The sequence below is a fragment of the Pan paniscus genome, chromosome 13 (assembly GCF_029289425.2).
Source record: "Pan paniscus chromosome 13, NHGRI_mPanPan1-v2.0_pri, whole genome shotgun sequence".
Taxonomy (NCBI): domain Eukaryota; kingdom Metazoa; phylum Chordata; class Mammalia; order Primates; family Hominidae; genus Pan; species Pan paniscus.
The window spans coordinates 107,824,717-107,837,624 of record NC_073262.2 but is presented as its reverse complement, the minus strand read 5'-3'; the positions used below and the strand labels follow the sequence as shown (position 1 = coordinate 107,837,624).

The 12,908-nt window shown below is 35.3% G+C and overlaps 1 protein-coding gene across 3 annotated transcripts in view; it reads right to left on the bottom strand.

Moving 5' to 3' along the window:
- Positions 1-12,908, bottom strand: part of PARD3B (par-3 family cell polarity regulator beta) — a 1,074,947-nt gene that overhangs the window by 384,240 nt on the left and 677,799 nt on the right. For all 3 annotated transcript variants that reach the window (XM_003820781.6, XM_034954909.4, XM_008974231.5), the window contains one exon: positions 530-574. In XM_003820781.6, the coding sequence (XP_003820829.3) occupies positions 530-574 (45 nt within the window). The remainder of the gene's footprint in view (positions 1-529; positions 575-12,908) is intronic.

The following is a 12,908-nucleotide window of genomic DNA, read 5'->3' as shown; positions in this document are numbered from 1 at the left end:
AAGTTTTTGTGGACTTCCTAGAGAATATCTAGGGAGTTCATTCATGTCTCTAAATAAAAATAATGCATACATCTCTGGAACAATCCATTTTGATGACAGGCAGAAAAAAAAAAGAAAAAAATCCTATTCTTTTTTGAGGAGAAAAAAATGATCATATCTTTCTTATTCTGGAATTCTCTGTCCTGCCACTTAAATATGAAAGTCATCATGGGAAAGAATCTTGAACTTTCTTGGGTTTTCTTGCAATTTTTTTAAGTGTTTAGCTAGACTACAGATTTAAGATTTTTGGTTTTATATATTTTTTTGGAAATCTTTATTCTTTCCTCCCCAACATTCTGAGTCAGCATACATTATGCCACTATACACACAGCCAAGCAATAAGTCATCTTTGTGGAAGTCAGAGACATCTCATGTATTAATTAGAAAGCCTTTCAGTGACTAGTGGATAGAAACAGGTTCCAACTGCTACTAAAACACAGCCAGTGATTTCCAGGAAGGGGAATATAGTCAGTTACAAGGAATTTCTTACCCGATTTTTGTCCAGCCAATGAGTGAACCTTGCTTTCATCTGGCACTAAGGAGAAGAAATAAAAGAGACAAGGATCAGACCGGCTTGTAAATCAGACAATTTTTAAACAGTAAATTAAGGCAGATTCATAATAAGTTAAATCTTTTACTGGCAGAGATTTGAGAAACATTTTTTTCTCCCAGCCTACCCTGGGATACCTCACTTTTATTGGTAGATATCTTGAAGACAGCTATGAATAAATATATGTTTATTAGATCTTTTATGAACATAACTTCATTTTCTCATAATTTTCAATACTTTCAGTTATTTTAACTGGGTTGTTTCTTCCACGTTTACAAGAGGAGAAACCAAATTCCTAGACCCAGGGATGTATACAATATAATAAAATTCTTTCAGCATAAGAGCAATACGTGTGTCTGTGTGTATAGTAAATACTTAAGAATTAGACTTCTGTTATCTAGTCAAAATAGAGTAAAAGGGAACAGATTTGTAATTCCCCTTGAAACAATTTTAAAAACTAGACAAAACAAGAAACAATGGCATTCAACAGATTAGACATTAGGCAACAAAATGCAGTGATCCCAAGAGATGGAAAACAAATGACGTGAACTTTACAATTGCCCCAGCTTATTCTCTGAAGAAAGCCTCCAGGCAGCCGTGCGGGAAAGCCAACACCCAAGCAGAACAGTGATGGCCCCAGCTTGAGGGCACGGTTCTGGGCATCCCAGGAAGCCAAAGCAGACAGAGGTTGCAGAGCAGAGAACCAGAGAGGAAAGAGCAATACTATCTTCAGAAAAATCTCCTCATATATGTAGTTGAATAGTGATGATCATATGTGTGTAAGAAAATTAACCCAAGAGTTGGCAAAGAACCATTCCAAACTGGAAGAGGAACAGCATCCGAAGTTCACACAGGGCTGGGAATAGTGCCTATTTCCAACAGCCAGAGTAGAAAACTTCATAACTGAAGGGCATCCATTTGAATGTGAAGAAGGGTCTTGCCTCAACAGTGGGGAAAAACTAACTCTAGATTAATGGAGCTCTGATGAAACGGATTCGTTTTTAAAAGACACAATTACTGAAGGTCATATAGGAAGAATTAGATAATATGGGTAGTCCTATAGTAGTTTTTTGAAAAAAAAATGTGTTTATAAGTAAAACTTTCCCACAAACAAAACTCTAGGCCCAGATGGCTTCACTGGTGAATTCTACCAAACATTTAAGAAATAAATAAGACCAATTCTACAGAAAATGTATTAGAAAGAGAGAGGATTTCCCAAGCCACTCTATGAGGCTAGTGTTACCCAGATACTAACTAATATCAGAAAAATACATGATATGAAAACTGCTAACCCACATCCTTCATGAACACAGATGCAAAGTTCTTAATCCTTAAGCATCTCTGCATAGATCATCACTTTAATATTTAACAAAAGCTGTTTATTACCATGTGCCACTGTCTATGTTAGTACATAAAACTGTCTCAAGGGTTGAAGCAAGGCGAGGGGAAATTTGCTAACAAGAAGAATCTCTTCCATTTCGCCTAACACTAGATTGATCTCAGAGTAACATGTCCCTTTTTTTCTCTGCCCACAACATTCAGTCTTAATTGACCCAGTTACTATACATAATCTTCCCACTCCCACCTGGCCCTCCTTTTCTAAGCTATTTCTTTATTTTCTAGATAAAAGCACTACATATCTGTGATTATTCTGTTCCCAACTGCTTAAAAATATTGTTAAACTTTTTGTTTTATTTCTAGTTGGGAGGTAAGTATTTATAAGGCACCAGCTGTGAGCCAAATTCTGTTTTTCTCAGGCCTAAAAAGCACTTACATAGAATCAATCTACACTGTAAGTAGAAAAGCATTAGAAAACAATGATAATGATTAAAAAGAACCATAGCAACTCATATTTTCTGAGTACTTGTAATACACAGGTTTTATGCTATGCACTTTGTATCTATTCATTCATTCGATTCTCACAACGACCTGGAAAGTATTATTATTACTATCCTTATGTTAGAGATAAAGAAACTGACATACACCTCATAAATGGAGAAGCCTGAACTTAAATATGGCACTCTTAACCACTCCATTACACTTGTGATAAGAGTCACAGAAGAGTCATTACCTGAGAAACCTGGAATATAAGACAACGCAACCAACTATATGCTGGAAAACTACTCTCTTTATTTGAATATATGCTATTAATAGTTATCTTTCTGTGGTGACCAAGCTTACTAAATGTTAGCTATAATTTTGTTTAACATGTTTTGAAATTGATGATTCTGATGGGTTCAAGCTAAAATATCCATTCTCATTCTACAGATGAGAAATAATCTTTCTGAATTGGAATCCTTGTTTGGAAACAACAGTTTTGTGCAAATCATTTTAACTTTCTGTGGCCTCAGTCTCATCATAAGAGGATATTGCTTACCCCACAGGTTTGTGGTGATGATTACATGTGCAAATATATGCAAGGTACTTAGAAGACCACAGAATAAGTACTTAATAAATATGAACTACTGTCATCATCATTAATGAGAAACAAAATAGAAAGACAGACTAACATCATAGCTAGTAATCAGACAGATGTGGGTTGAATGCCAGCATTACCAGGCAAGTTACTAAGCTCCTTTTTTTTATTTTGAGACGGAGTTTCGCTCTTGTTGCCCAGGCTAAAGTGCAATGGCACGATCTCGTCTCACTGCAACCTCCACTTCCCGAGTTCAACCAATTCTTCTGCCTCAGCCTCCTGAGTAGCTGGGATTACAGGCATGCGCCACCATGCCCTGCTAATTTTGTATTTTTAGTAGAGATGGGGTTTCTCCATGTTGGTCAGGCTGGTCTCGAACTCCTGACCTCATGTGATCCGCCTGCTTTGGCCTCCCAAAGTGCTGGGATTACAGGCGTGAACCACTGCACCCGGCCACTAAGTTCTTTTTAGCTTTAGTTTCTCCATATGAGAAATGGGGGAAAAAACAGTACACAGAGTTGGAACTAAATGAAAAAAAAATGTACAAAAGCACTTTGCACAGTTCCAGACACATAATTCTCAATAAATGAAAACATTTGATAAATGGAAATTGTGAGAGTGGTAAAGGTGGTGTATTTGATGACGGTTGTGGGGTACGTGATTTAATTTGCTCAGGATTATAAAGAACTAAAGAGAGAAAATAATTGAGAGCATACTATGCTTCAGCAGGGCACTAGGTACTTTTACATTGTTATTGTATGGATCATTCCACAACCACAACAGATATGACCTAGCAGTTTACCTGGCTCCTAAATCATCCTGCAGTGGAAGAAAGGCAATGAAAGTACACTAGACTGTACGATTTTATTATGTATAGTCATTCAGAAGAAGGGATTCATACAAAGGTAAGGCTTTTGCTGCTTTGTTTTTATCTTTTTTAAAAAATCTAAGCTGATTTAAGTACTTGCAAATTCCCTGGCCATATTAGGCTTAACAAATTATCTTCTTAACTTTTTGGCTGAATAATATTTATTATTTCTTATACTTATCATTATTTTAATTGACAATTTGAAATTATCTCAAACACTAATATAAACTATTTGAAAAACATTGTAGAAAACCCAAATGGGTGATAGGCATAAAAATTAGAGGCCTTTCTCCGAAATATTCACTGACACAGATGTCTATCTTTAGGACAGAAGATAAATGAATAAACATAATGGAAAAGAGAGGGAACTATAATGACTTAATTGATAGAATACATTTTATTTAAAAGGTTAAATTTGGAACAATCATCTTTTATACACATGCTTAGTGCTGGGAAATAATTTAAATAACAGTAGCAAATGAGAAAATGAGGTAAAATTACACATGCCACCAAGTTTTTTTTTTAAATGGCAAGTGTTATAATTAATACCAACTTCCTTTATGACTCACATTACCTTAGAGCTACTATTAAAATTATCTCTTGGGGCTTAAGCTTACGTCTAGTAGTTTCACTGCATAATATTTAGCACAGTGATTGGAATGGTAGTGATATGAAATGTGACAGGTGTGTCATTTTAAACAAAGGACTTATTTACAAGAGATTGAAAAATAAATGGGCCTGGTGTGGGAAAGGTCTTTGATTCCAAAACAGTAAAGTATTAATTAAAAGCATTGAGTAAGAGAGTGTTGATGGAGCAAGAGTCTAAGTTTCTTGTTCTCGTTCTGATGACAGAATTTTTTCTCCTTTTCTTTCTTCTTTCTTTTTTAAAAAAGTATTTGTATTTATAGGTTATTTCATTCCCTTTCTTATCCTTCAGTTTTACCCAAGGACTGGTACTACTTGCTCTTGATTATCATAAATGGATATTACAATAATTGAAGAGATACCAGTGAAATGCTTAGGTTTCTGAAGCTGCAATTCATAAATATTTTTATAACTGTTATTTTATTATAACCATTATTACATACTTAGAGAGTACCATGGACTGCCTCCTCTTGATCTTTCTTCTGATTTATTTAGATAATAGGATTTCTACACTAACCTCATGCTTCCTCATATTCAATTCAAGATTGATGTACATTATTTTACCTAATTATCATAAGGTGCTTAATAAAGAGGACACTCTTTGGCTTGGATGCTTGTTAATTTCCTGGTGTGTTCTCTGATTCAGGAAGACTTGTTTGAGAAACAGCAGCCTGATGGCCTATGTTTCTAATTCTCATGGTTGTAAGCCTTTGAAGCTAATTAGAACTGCCCAGCATCAATGGCATCTTTTTAAAAAGCATAAATAAACAGTCTGTGTCTTTTCACTTAATTTCAACCAGTTCATCATTAGAATTGAGAGAAAGAAAATACAGGGGAAAAAATCTATGAAAAAGATGGCACTCTGAGAACTAGTTAGTGGCAAACATCAAAGTGCACATAATACTTACACACATTGGCTTCCCAGTAGGATATATTTATATTAATATAGTGATCACTTAAAGTGTTTTATTCTTTTGTCAAGCTTTCTTATACACTTCAAATGCATTCTCACTGGGGGAAAACAATCCCCTTGCTTATTGATAGCATTTGATACGCATTCTATAACATAAGTGACTATTAGGGACTACACTTGCTTAATAAAAATTTGCAGAACAGTGGCAGATTTGGTGAGTTAATGGGCCCCAGATGCTCTTCTTATGCTGACAGAAGATTGTATATTGCTATCATGCACAAATCTCTTCAGATAAAAATTGCCATCAGCTACAGTTATTCTTTTTTAGAATGCCAACACTATATCACGAATGGGGAATATGCAAATGTGTTCAGATTCTCACTATTCATATTGAGATACTTTGAGGGAAAGTACCACTCTAAAATATGATGCAATGGTAGTCTTATATAGATAACTCCATTTCATTTAATTTTTGATTTCCATATCTTTGAAATAATAGAGACTGCAATTTTGAAGTTGATGTTTGGCACAATAAAAATACATCTTCTAATGAGGCCATAAATACTTCCCTTTGGATAGTTTGCTAGGAAACTAAATATCAAGTAATCCCTTAACAGTTAATAAATTTGTTTTCAAGAGTTGTTCCTCCAGAACTTAAAAAAATTGATGTAGTTGCCAATATTAAAAATCAATTTTCCTCTCCTTTAGCAGATCAATTTCTGTGCCACTGATTGATTTCCAGAATTTCTAAGGAATGCAAACCTGTTTCAAATTGTAAATTAAGTTTCTTCCTGAGCAACCATGAACTATTACTGCATTAATCTATAGTGTTTTCGTATGTCAATGACAATTTGGCATAATGATTCTGCTTAGGAAGACTTTTTGAGTTTTCAGCAATGTGAGTTTTCATGTGTTAAAAAATTCTTCCATCTCTTGAAACACACACACACACACAAACACACACCCACACCCACACACACAAAACAAGGCTTTTGCTGAAAAGGGGGCTAGGGAATTAGTATAATGGTGCAAACATTTATCTCATTTATCTTAGCAAGCTTTCCCAAAAGCACTGTGTTCCATCTCGAATGTGCTGCAGCTCTGAGAGTGAGCTAATCAGAACTCAGCAGCTGAAATTTTTTTCCAATATCATAATGCATCTCTCAGCCATGGTGACATAGGGTAAAAAAGGAGGGCTTATTCCCTTCATCATTATCCAACTATCCATATGTTCACAACTCTTTAGTGATCTCTTTAAAATTCCTTTTCTTTCTCCATGAACCTTAGAAAGTCTTAAATTGAAAGTTGCGAAAATCCAATACTTTTCATATGTTCTTACACTGTCATCTTTAGCTCATTAAAGAATATTGGAAAATCCAAGTAATTCCTTCATAAATTTGTTAATTTGTTTTAGTCCATTCAGTACACACTGTTTTTCTTAAAAGAATCAGATACTCAACCCCATGGTCTAATGAGGAGATACAAATGACATATTTGTTAGAATAAAATATGTTAAATAGTTTCATTAAGAAAAAGATATGCTTCAGGAACAGTGGAAGGTCAGACAGACATGAAGGTTCATAAGGACAATAAAGGTTTTAGGTGAATAATTATTTGCATCAATTGATCTGGGAGGAGCAAAAATGACTTTTAGCACCTAGAACACCTTTACTCCTGGGGAAGGGAGTAGCATGAAAATAAAAAGGAAGATCCCAAGCTTTGACCTTAAAAGGCCCTGGATTCTGAAGCTAATTACATCTGTGAGTATGATTTAATTACTGAGTCTTTTTTCAAGCTTACTGAACTTATTTGTAAAATGTAGATAAAGCCTCATAGGATGAGACAACTTGATGTAAAAATTTATCATGAAACCTAACAGAAGTAGGTGTTCACAAATAGATTATGATAGCCTTTCACATCTCACCACTTTTGCCAGCTTTTCTGTACTCTAGCACATCAGAGAGATATATATATATATGCACATACATATATATATACACATACATATATATATACACACATACATATATATATATATATATATATATATATATTTTTTTTTTTTTTTTGAAACGGAGTTTTTTAGCTCTTGTTGCCCAGGCTGTAGTGCAATGGTGCGATCTTGGCTCACTGCAACCTCTGCCTCCTGGGTTTAAGTGATTCTCCTGCCTCAGCCTCCCAAGTATCTGGGATTACAAGCGCCTGCCACCAGGCCCAGCTAATTTTTGTATTTTTAGTAAAGACGGGGTTTCACCATGTTGGTCAGGCTGGGCTCGAACTCCTGACCTCAGGTGATACACCCGCCTCAGCCTCCCAAAGTGCTGGGATTACAGGCGTAAGCCACCGCACCCAGCCCAGAAATATTTTTTATTATTGTTTTTAAATAGAATTTTACCTTACTACATAACACTAAACATTTTTACATTATACAAATTTAAACATTTTTATTTATTAAAAAAATTTAGAGACAGGGATCTTGCTATGTTGCCCTGGCTGGAATCAAATTCCTGCACTCAAGTGATCCTCCTGCCTCAGAAACCCAAGTAGATGGAATGACAGCCGGTGCCACTGCACCTGGCTATAGAAGTAGGTTTTTAAGTAGGCCATGCAACTTTGTACTTAGGTACAAAATCTAAGTAACACATACTATTTCTTCTGAATTGCAAATATCTCAATTATTTGTGCACGGGTCTGTTTCACATTAAACACCTTCAGCAGGGCATATGTCTTGTTTTTCCATTTTAGCCTAGTACCATGTCTAGCACCGCTCAGGTACTCATTAATGTCTGCTGAGTGAATGCGGCATGTGTAAGAATAAATAAATGACACCAAATTTGGGCATGTCCATTCAGCAAAGGATTCTAGACTCATGAATGAGACAACTGTTCATTGTGAGATATATATAATTATAGGAATGGTGTAGTGTAAATGTATTTAAACACTGTAAAATTCTTGTGGCAGAATTTTCAGACAAGTTCCTAGCAAGGAAGGGTAGGAGAAGGTAATTGGGGTCAGATTCTGGGACAGGTCTAAATAAAGACCAAAACGTAACAGAACTGTTTGGAATAAATATAATTCACTTGTATTTTGAGTAATGAACTTTAGAAATGTAGAAAAATATATGATTAGCAGGCTAGTCTCACTTTGCTGTCTTTCTCTCGGTTATATATAACTGACCACTAGGGTAGTGATTCCTCTCTATTTTTTGGCTTGTTGGCTCTAATCACACTCTTGTTCTTCACGTAGTATACTTGAAATACCAGTTCCCTCTGTTTATAGAAAAATCACACTATATTTCTAAAAAAAACTGAATACTTCATACAAACAGCTCTTCTTTCAACCTGCAAATGTTATGAGTTTCCAAAGCTGTAAATACAGGAAATAAAAGTCTTTCTGGTATGATAATTTCAGAAAAAGGCCAAGAACAGAAATACTAGCTTTAAAAATTGCTTTTACTAAATATTAAAGCATGAAAAAGTACCGATATGTGTAAGGTATAAAGGATAACAACCGGCCGGGTGTGGTGGCTCCCACCTACACTTTGGGAGGCCGAGTCGGGTGGATCATCTGAGGTCAGGCATTCAAGACTAGCCTGGTCAACATGGTGAAACCCCGTCTCTACTGAAAACATAAAAAAATTAGCCTGGCGTGGTGGTATAGGCCTGTAATCCCAGCTACTTGGGAGGCTAAGGCAGGAGAATTGCTTGAACCTGGGAGGCGGAGGTTGCAATGAGCAGTGATCGCGCCATTGCACTCCAGCCTGGATGACAAGGGCAAAACTCTGTCTCAAAAACAAACAAACAAACAAACAAACAAACAAAGGGTTTAAGCAAACACTGTGTATCAACCACTGTGTTGAAGAAAAATATTATTTTACCTTTGAAGCACTATGGGTGTTTCAACCCAGTGCCATTCCTTTCCCTCTTTGCTCAGAGGTAACCACAATCCTGAATGTTGTACTTTATAATTCTCTTGCACTTCTTTATACCACAAATTTGTCCCCAAATAGTACTCTTTAAATGTGTATCTTTCATTAAATGACATTAGATTCTATCAAGTATTTTTTCTGTGTCCACTGATGTGACTGATGTCACTGCGACTGATCAGTGATGTCAGTAACGTGATGTGTCCCCCATATGATCATATGGTTATGCTTTTTCAGTTTTAGTCTGTTAATATTTGTCCATTGATCAATTTCAAATGTTAAAGTCACATTGTATTCCTGGGATAAAATCTTCTTGGTCATGATATATTATCTTTTTTATGTATTGTTGGGTTCAATTCACTAAATTTTTATTAGTTTTTATTTTTGAGGGTGGCTTGGACAAATTTATTTTCTCACATTTCTGGAGGATAGAAGTCCAAGATCAACCTGTGAGCAGTGCTGATTTCTCCTGGGGCGTCTCTCCTTGGCTCGTAGATGGCTGTCTTCTCCCTGTGTCTTCACACAGTCTTTCATCTGTGTGTGTGCCAAATTTTACATCAATTCAAGAAGGATATCAACCTAAATTTTTTTTTCTAATGTCCTTGTCTGATTTTGGTATCAGAGTAATGTTGGCTTCATAGAATGAGTTGGGGAAATATTCACTCCTCTTTATTTATCTGGAAGAATGTCTGTAGAATTGTTATTATTTCTTTTTATGAAACAAGTCAAATTTGCCAGTGAAGTCATTTGTACCTGGAGTTTCCTGTGTGAGAAAGTATTTAGCTATAATTCAGTTTCTTTAACATCTACAAGGTTGCCACACTATTTATTTCTTCTTGCACGAATATGATCATTTGAATCTTTCAAAATCTTTGTCCATTACATTTTAGTTGTCAAATTTATTGTGCATAATATTGCCTTAACATCCTTTGAATATCTGTGAAATCTGTACTGATGTCCCCTCTCTCAAACCTAATAATGTTCACATGTCTTGTTTTATATTATACTAATCAGTCTGGTTAATGGTTTATTGACTTTATAAGAAAACTAGCATTTGGTTTCTATGACTTTACCAAATTTTTTCTAATGCATTGATTTCTGCTCTAATTTTTATTTCTCTTATGCTTAATTTGGATTGAATTTACAGTAAAGCCTCCCCTTATCCATGGTTCTGCTGTCTTTGGTTTCAGTTGCCTATGGTCAATCATGGTCTAAAATATTAAATGGAAAATTCAAGAAATAAACAATTCACACATTTTAAATTGTGTACTGTTCTGAGTAGTGTGATGAAATCTTGTGCCATCTTGCTTCATTGCACTCAAACCATTAATCATCCCCTTTGTGCACAGTAGCCGCACTGTATATGTACCTGTGTATTAGTCACTTAGTAAGCATTTTGGTTATCAGATCCAATGTGGTGTATAGTACTAACCTCTACAGCACTATGGGGTTCAGAACTATACTCAGTTTCAGGCATCCACTGGGGGTCTTGGGGCATATCCCCTGTAGACAAGGGGGGTGGAGACTACTGTACTCTTCTTTTTCTGTTTTCTTTTTAGACAGGTTCTCATTCTCATTGTCCAGGCTGGAGTGCAGTGGTGTGATCTCAGCTCACTGCAGCGTCGACTTCCCAGGCTCAGGTGATTCTCCCACGTCAGCCTCCCGAGTAGCTAGGACTACAGGCAAATGCCACCATGCCCGACTAACTTTTTGTATTTTCAGTATAGATGGGGTCTCGTCATGTTGCCCAGGCTGGTCTCAAACTCCTACGCTCAAATGATCTGCCCACCTCAGCCTCCCAAATTGCTGTGATTACAGGTGTGAGCCATTTCACACAGCCTCTCTTACCATTTTTTTAAGTGAAAGCTGAGGTCATTTATTTGAAATCTTTCTTCCTTTTCTAAGTTCAGTGTTATAAATTATCCTCTTAGTGACATCTCACAATTTTTCTTATCCCACAAATTTTTATAGGAAGTGTTTTTATTTTCATTTAGTTCAAATACTTTCTAATTTATCTCTGGCTTCCTTCTTTGATCCATGTGTTATTAAGAAGTATATAATTTATTTTCCAAGTATTTGCAGATTTTCCAGATTTCTTTCTGCTATTGAATTCTAATTTAATTTTACTATGCTGACAGAATATATGTTGTATGACTTGAATTCTTTCAAAACTTTTAAGACTTTTTAATAGTCCAGAATACGGTATGTCCTGTTAAATGTTCTATGTGCTCTTGAAAAAAAATGTGTATTCAGTTGTTGTGCAGAGTGTTCTATAAACGTTAATTAGGTCAAGATAGTTGATAATATTGTTCAAATCTTCTATAGCCTTATTGATTTTTTGGTATACTTGTTCTATCAATTATTGAGACATAGTGTCAAAATCTTTGACTATAACTTTGGATTTGCCTATTTTTCCTGTTGTTTGATGTATTTTTCTCTCATTTTTTGAAGCACTATTATTAGGTGCATAAGCATTTAGAATAATTACATTGTTTTGATGATTTGGTTCCATTAAAGCTATGAAAGGACTCTATTTCTGGTAATATTTTTCTGAAATCTACTTTCTCTGATATCAATGTGACCATTCTAGTAGTCTCTTCATTAATGTTAGCAGGGTATGTCTTTTTCCTTCCTTTTACTTTTAAGTTACTTGTGTCTCTAAAGTGGGACTTGCTGTGGCGCCCATATTGGAGTGCAATGCCATGATCACAGCTCACTGTAGCCTTGAACTCCTGGGCTCAAGTGATCCTCCTGCGTCAGCCTCCCAAAGTGCTAGGATTACAGGCATGAGCCACCATGTCTGGCCATGACTTGCCTTTTTAATCCAATCGACCATTTCTGCCTTTTATGGTCTAACATATATATTTAATGTGACTATTGTTATGGTTGATCTTGAACATACCATCTTGCTGTTGTCCTATCTGTTCTTTCTTCCCTTTCCCCTACTCTGCCTCTTTTGGGTATTTTTTGTATTATTATTAGAGTGTTCTTTTGTTATTATGTATATCTTATAATAGTATATAGACTTACAGACAGTTCATCAACTTAAAATGGTTCAGCGTATGATTTTTTGGCTTTGCAATGTCATATGCATTAAGTAGAAACATATTTTAAGTAACTACGTAACCATTCTGTTGTCACTTTCAGTACAGTATCCAATAACTTACATTAGATTTTCAACAGTATATTGTAAAATAGGCTTTGTGTTAGATGATTTTGCCCAACTGTAGGGTAATATAAGTTTTCTGAGCACATGTAAGGCAGGCTAGGCTAAACTATGATGTTTGGTAGCAACACATTTTTTACTTATACTATTTTCAACTTAATGATAGGTTTATTGGAACGTAACCCCATCATAAATAGAGAGGGATCTGTATTTCAATGTCTCCCCTCACAGCCTCTGTACTGTTATTGTCATATAAAAATAATATATTTTTATATGTCTTAAAAACCCCATTCTACATTGTCATTATTTTTGTTTAAACAATTAACCTTATATTTAAATAAGGAAAATTTTAAAACACATTCATCCAAGTAATTATAATTTCTGAT